The sequence below is a fragment of the Oratosquilla oratoria genome, chromosome 15, assembly GCF_046742065.1.
Source record: "Oratosquilla oratoria isolate Oo_2021 chromosome 15, ASM4674206v1, whole genome shotgun sequence".
NCBI classification, from domain to species: domain Eukaryota; kingdom Metazoa; phylum Arthropoda; class Malacostraca; order Stomatopoda; family Squillidae; genus Oratosquilla; species Oratosquilla oratoria.
The window spans coordinates 49,283,092-49,290,591 of record NC_134791.1 but is presented as its reverse complement, the minus strand read 5'-3'; the positions used below and the strand labels follow the sequence as shown (position 1 = coordinate 49,290,591).

General features: G+C 34.6%; 1 protein-coding gene across 1 annotated transcript in view; it reads left to right on the top strand.

Annotated features, from left to right (window-relative positions):
• Positions 1–7,500, top strand: part of LOC143033447 (uncharacterized) — a 1,606,485-nt gene that overhangs the window by 917,115 nt on the left and 681,870 nt on the right. Inside the window, exon 7 of the mRNA XM_076198904.1 lies at positions 1,295–1,371. Within this exon, the coding sequence (XP_076055019.1) occupies positions 1,295–1,371 (77 nt within the window). The remainder of the gene's footprint in view (positions 1–1,294; positions 1,372–7,500) is intronic.

The following is a 7,500-nucleotide window of genomic DNA, read 5'->3' as shown; positions in this document are numbered from 1 at the left end:
TAAGGTAATTGCCTCACATCGGAAGAGAAGTATCACTTCACTACAAGATTGTATTGAGGTTATAATTTTGTGCAAAAGTAAATCCAGTAAGGTCGACATATTTCCATCAATGTTACGGTTTTGTTGCGACAGATTCGTCTTTTGGAATTCTCAGACTCTTTTCAAACATTTTATTCATTAATCTAGTCTTTGGTGAAGGTTAAAATTATGAGTTAGTAGGATAGATCAGACTCATAAGTCAATCGCATTGAGAATAAAACTTATAGATTGACAACGAAAAGGTTAAGACATAGTCTTTTAAAACGCTTGATATTGAATATGTGTTTCCATTTTAGTTTCGATTTCTCCTTTAATCTGGATAGAATCATAACCTGGTATTTGCGAGAATAAAATCCTTGTGCTTTCAGAATTCGCTTTAACTGTTCTAAAAAGAATGTTTTCTATCTTTACCTTTAACACTGCTATTCATGATTTGTACATTTGCTTTGGTTGCAGACCGGACAAATCTTTTCAGCTGAGAAAAACCCACTGCGCTGCAAAAGGGTTAAATCTATCTCAGTTAACCTTTTTGCTGTTATTAACGACTTGCACAGTTATTGTTGCTGTCACTGGGTGATATTCAACCAAGGGAAAACTCCGTGAGCAACAAAATTGTTATATGAATGGAGATTTGTCCTCCTTTTGTGATATGTCATTGTTTTAACCCTTAGCCGCTCATGCGTCTGTGTAAAAAGAAAAAATTATGGTGAAGTGATGGATGAACTTTGAACTGAGTTTCGGTCGCTAGGGACGTCTAGAGGACGTCCTTCAGCGGAATAAAATTATCATGATGTTCTGGGTCAGGTTTAGGCTAGCATGAAAGATGGAGAGTTCCGACTAGACACGCTTCTTTCACATGATCAGCTTCCTGCACAGGTAGTGCAATGTAGTTCAGTTCGAAGCTTTAAGAATCATATAGATAGATACCTAAGTAAGATGCTGTAATGATTATAATTTATCTTATATTATTTGTTTTTGTTTTGTTATCATTTGTCTGTGTGATTTTCATTTATTATTAGTTATATGTCAATTTATCATTATTTACTATTCACCTGTTTGTTTATTATCTAAATATAGCTATGCATTTATTTATGTATTTTATTTGTTATTTTCATTATTATAGTTTTTATTTATTTTATTATTAATATGATTTTTTTCGCATCCGACCTAGATATGGATAAAAAAGTCTCCTGTCGGTATGCTCCGCCTTTGTAATCCTTTGTAATCCTTATTATGGACTTCTTCGCTTTTCCAGGTGATTCAAGCCCCAGAGGCGGGGATAGTCATGTGCCGTAAAGTCAACTGCGAGAGGAGATCGTCTGAATTCCTTCGGTATGTACAGTATTTTGCCATCGTACACGCGTTTGAATAACAGTTTATCCTTTGGTGTTTCTGTTTTCTTTAATGCTTATTGTTTACCAATGCTGGTTCAGTATTGTGAATGTTCCTGTATCCGTCTAAACGTGCACGAATTTACTTGTTACTTGTTTCAATATACCTGTGGGTATACATATGTGTATTAACCTTGCTGCACCTACCCAGTTAAGAACATAAGAATGAAGGAGACTGCAAGAGACCATAAGCCCTACACTAGTTAAAGCATTCTGAGTTGGAGCTGTACTCATGGGGTCCCGTCTCTTAGTCCTCCTCCCCTTATCAAAATTTACCTTAAATCTATGTTGCTGTCGTGGACTACAGATTCGTCTAATTTGTTCCATGAGTCTACTATATGAAAACTATAATAATTAACATCTTTCAAGCATTTAATTTCAACTTCTTGACATGACATCTTGTTGATCATTCATTTCGTAATAGCAGATTATGTCTGTTCGTTCTTTCTATAACTTTCTCTTATGTGCAGTATATATAATTATCATCTCGTCATTCTCTTTGTGCTTCAATGTGGTTATTCTCAACTTTTTTCAGTCTCCTTACATGTCTTGCAGCTTTACATTTGGAATTCTTTGGTTTTCTTATATATGTATATATAATATATATATACATATATATACATATATATATATATATATGTATGTATATATATATATATATATATATATATATATATGTGTGTGTGTATATATATATATATATATATATATATATATATATATATTTATACTGTATATATACATTTTCTATTAAAAATCACTGCATACTCTGCATTGGTGATTTTCTTCTTAAGACTTTCTATTCTCCTGAGTAATATCTTCTCTGAAGCAGGGAGAGAAAATATAACATTTCCGAACGAGTCCATCTTTGGAAATAAAACCAACATTTAACGACGTTTCGCCTACACATTAGGTATCTCTGGTATTTTTTATATAAGACATTTCTTACAAGATTATAAATACAGAAAAGAAGACAAAAAGGAGGGGTCAATGGCTACACGAGTCATGTTCTATGGGTGACACGGGATGCTCCAAAGAGTTCTAAATTACCACACATATTTTGTTGAATGTTGATTAATGGCATATGGTCTCTAATAAAAACAGCCTCTAAACATTTCAGAGTCTTCCCATTATTATTCTTAACCAAAATTGAGGTGCTTTTATTTAGTTGGTCACATGTAATGCTGGTATTGAGGGATTTTGTTACGTGGGTTTTTATCGCGCCATTTTGCATGTGTTGTGTGAGCCTCTGAGTTAAAGTTTGTGTGGTATGGCCTATATACTCTTCTTTGCAAAGCACACCATCTTTGTATAAATCACATGAGTATTTACATACCACATTATTTTTCTTAAGTTTATCAGTGGTACCTGCCATATTGTTTTTCATCATCGTAAAAATTTCGTCTGGAATCGGGGATTTTGTAGCTTTAAGTCCATCTGCTTGACTATTTCTACTTTACTAATGCTGATATTAGATAGTCTACTTTCTTCATCGCCACTGAAAATCGGATCGCAGTCAGGTACCTTATCTAACCTCTCATTAGTAAACACCGAGAGAAAATATTTGTTTAACTCCTCACTCATTTTTTACTCCGATTCTATCATGACATTTTCATTGTTTGTTGCTGCCGTATGTACGTATAAAGACCTGCGATTCATCTAAGTTAAATGGAATTGACAGGCGTTACCACAGCAAAACCCTTAAATGCATCATATACTATTCGTTAGATGCTTACCATGTCATAATAGGATAAAGCAAACATTGTATGTGGGAGAACGAGTATGTATGTGGGGGGACGAGTATATGTGTGTGTTGCCTTCGCTGTAGTATTCAGGCAGTTCTGTGTATAAGAACACTAAAACTTACTTAGCCGAACTGGAAAAAAAGGGGTCAGAAATAATATAATGGAAGTTTCGCCCCAGATTTGACCAATAACAGAACCAGTTCTGACTTAAACACCAAAGGAAAATGGCTCACTAAACGTTCCGTCCTTCTTTCCGTAGCCTACACCCGCTACGACCTTCAACCCGCACATCAGATATATGCCTGTGAAAAACAAAATTGAAATGAAAATATTAAGATAAATTGTAAACACAAGTTTTGGACAGTATTAGGAAACTAATCACACTCTACAAGCATATACATACATATACTAAAGGCCTTTTCCCCCTTACATGGGGGGAAGCTCTACAAGCTAATCTTAAAAATCACACTCGATTACGTTTTCACAGCATATCTTCATGGTTCACAGTAATCAGAAAAAAGCATAGACACTTCACAAGGTATACAAAATTAAACATTGAAAATAATAAGTGGGTGTACCAAAATCACATATTATATTATGTTATATTATATCATATTATATTACATCATATCATATTATATTATATTATATTATATCATATTATATTATATTATATTATATTATATTATATTATATTATATTATATTATATTGTATTATATTATATTATATTACATTACATTACATTACATTACATTACATTACATTACATTACATTACATTACATTACATTACACCACGCAATCCTAACAAAATGAAGGTAAAGAAAAAAAAATCCAGCAACATAATATTTGAATATCTACAACAAATTCTGTGCCACACAATACATCCACCCAAAAACAGATTCATACTCATATTACAAATTAAGCTCTTCAAGACCGAGCACTATATTTCCTATTCCATCAAACCATATCGGACATCAAGACCCACCCAAAAAAAAAAAAAAAAAAAAAAAAAAAAAATATTATAAGAGATGCAAGAAGCATCCAGCACAGAGAAAGTATCAGAAAATAATAGGGCTGGCTTCGGAGAAAAGACAAGATCCTCAGGTGCAACCGTTACACATAGAGCACCTTACACCTCACTTTACAATGCCCCATTCTAGCCGTACCCAGAGAACAACACAATATTTCTTTCTTGAATGACTTTTGGTCCAATCTGGTGGCTACCTCTATATTTCCGTTTATCAAACCTTGTCTTAAATTCATTAATGTTGTTTACTTGGATTATGTTTTTTGTTTATTCCATTAACTGTGCTCCCTAACATATTTTAAGCAACGCACTGTTTTTTTTTTTTTTCTTAAAGTTCATTACCATGTCAATTAATTTTCTTTGCGCGACCAGAGTTGAAAGTCCTAATATTTATTTGTACTCATAGGTATATTTCCGTTGATCAAACCTTGTCTTAAATTCATTAATGTTATTTACTTGGATTATATTTTCAGTTTATTCCATTAACTGTGCTCTCTAACATATTTTAAGCAACGCACTGGCATTTTTTTTTCTAAAGATCATTACCATGTCAACTCATTTTCTTTGCGCCACCAAAGTTGAAAGTACTAATATTTATTTGTACTCATGGGGCTTATCAGCCAGTTCTGGGATAGTTATAATTGACGAGTTAAACACCATATGAGGACGGTGCCTTTATTTGTACGACGTTTTGCTTATAACAGGTTTTTCAAGTACAAGCTGAGATACATATGCTTGAGATTAAATAAGGGGGAAGGAGGGAACGGAGAGAGAAAGGAAGTAGAGGGGGAGGAAGAGGAGGAGGAGGAGGAGGAGGAGAGGAGGAGGTGGAGAGGAGGAGGAGGAGGAGAAGAGAAGGAGGTGTTTAAATCGTCAGTCTTGTCGGCAACTGCTACTTTCATGAAAATAATTATGATTGTCATTCTTTGTATCCTGCCTATCTTTCTTAAGTTTCTTTTAGTGTGGTGATCGGACCTCTATATGACGGAGGAGAGTACGATTTGCAAAGAGTTTGTGTGTAGAAGGGAAGTTCATAACCATAACGTCGGAGTAACACTAGTTTAGTTTTGTTTCTTGAAATGCCTTTAGTTTTTCTAAAGCCGTTTTCCCTCCTGGTTTTGAAAATATAAATGAAAATTGCTTAGCATCGATACTTTAAAAGATGATTGGGGTTTTATATACAAAACCTACTATACATAGCTTCCATAGTACACTGTATTTAGTATATTCACATTGTCTATAAATAGTAGCTGGTATTTTGTCTTTGTATTCCCTTTTTAAAACAATGAGGAAATGTAAGAATAAAAGCATGTGATACTGTTATAAGAGCCCACTAGAAATGGACTGATGAGCGTGATTTCCTACTACGAGTTCCTGGATCTTTACACACCAATGACCACATATAGTCTCCCATCATAGCAGTGTCCCGTCTTCCTTGGTATCTTTTCCCCATTGGAGCAATGTCCTGATGGAACCTTCCACCATGCTACTCACTCATTTCTTCCAAGTTAAGAAAAAAAAAAAAAATGTGAATACAATAAGTGCACCTTTAATGACATTCTACATCCTAAGTTCTTATAACTTTCCAAAAGTTCACTACGAGCTAGTTGTAGTTTGGGTATCTATTATTACCAGGGAATCCATTAACTACATCCCGACATGCACACTATACGCCTCTCTTCCGACATCACTCTTTACACTCTCATGTTGCATTGACCACAACATTTTCCTTACCTGCGGACCAGTAAATATACCTTCCTTAACTTTAGCCTCTAACAGCTTTGGAAAGAGTAAAGGAATCTCCTGAAATGCATTTTCACCATGATCTAATGCTTTCACAAACTTTTTTAACAAACCAAGTTTTATATGAAATGGGAATACCAACACTTTGGCAGGCTCTACAAGAGGCTGTCTAATAACACTGAATTTTCCTGGTTGATAGTGTTCATCATCAACCCGACTGTCCCATAGGCAAAGAAAACACAAACACTTGTTATCCAAGTAAGAAGGCGAGCATGTTAAAATCGCCACCACAAATATCCCATTTAAACTCATCAAAACTTAACTTCTCGAGAAGCAGGGATGTAGTAAAACAGTTTTGAGGCTTTTTGTAGAACTATCTATGAACAGTCGCTATTGTTCAGAATTGCGATCAAATCCAATAGCTTTAGATAAGCCATTGATATATTCGCAGAAGCAGAGATCCTCACTTATAGTATATCAAAGTATACTTCGAATTCCTCATGCCGCTTTCTGAATACTGTTGATCTACAGTCCTCCCCAACAGATTCCATTCACCCATTCTGGAGTCTAAAAGCTCGGCTCATGAGTTATACCCAAGTTCTTAATGAGCTTATTTAATTGACGTTGATTTGGAAAGTGTGGGCGGGCACTCAGTCTTGGCTCAAAATTTTCATCTAATTTCTTATTGTCACAATATTCTCACTCTTCTGATGCCTCCATCATGTCCACTATCTGAAAAAAGGATGCATTTATTAACTGGAACATAAATATGAATTGTAAGTGTCACTGTATTACAAGAAAACATAGCTAAATATTTGGAAGATCTCAGTATCGATTCCGTTACAAAGAATAAGGTTCACAATTTGATAAGATTTGTTCTGGTGGCGGAGGAACCAGTAAGTGATCAGCATATGAGACAAGTGCAATAGAGGATAAAATACTGGGATATGGATGGGATTTTCTTCCGTTAGCTTTAGTGTACTTTGATACATCAATCATGTAAAAGTAGCAATCATCGTGATGATTTATTAGCTCTCGCCAAACTCTTGACACAGGGAATGGCATTGCTTTCCTTGCACCTCGCAGACAACCTCAGTTTGATCAACAACGTCCACATATCACATGAGGGGCCTATGGTTTTTCTTGGTCGCCCATACTCATTCCAAAGTAGTCCATAAACAATCCAGTACTTCGCATCTTTCACAAGTTCATGTGATACACGTTTAGGTCCAACATAGAAGCCTCACACAAAACAGAATGAATCTGGTGAATTCCCGCATCCTCTTGTAGCCATGGTGAAGAAAGTCAGTATCTATAGTATAAATCTAAAAAAAAAAGAAAAATGTAAAAGATAACCGTGTTTTCCCGTGCCCCCATACATTCTTTTGTATTAGTATGAATTTCTATATCGCTAAAACAGTCGATGGTAGAAGAAAAGCAAATTCTTACCTCAGAAACACTAATATATATGGTTTCTCGTATATACATACATATATATATATATATATATATAGATACATATATATACATATATATGTATATATATATACA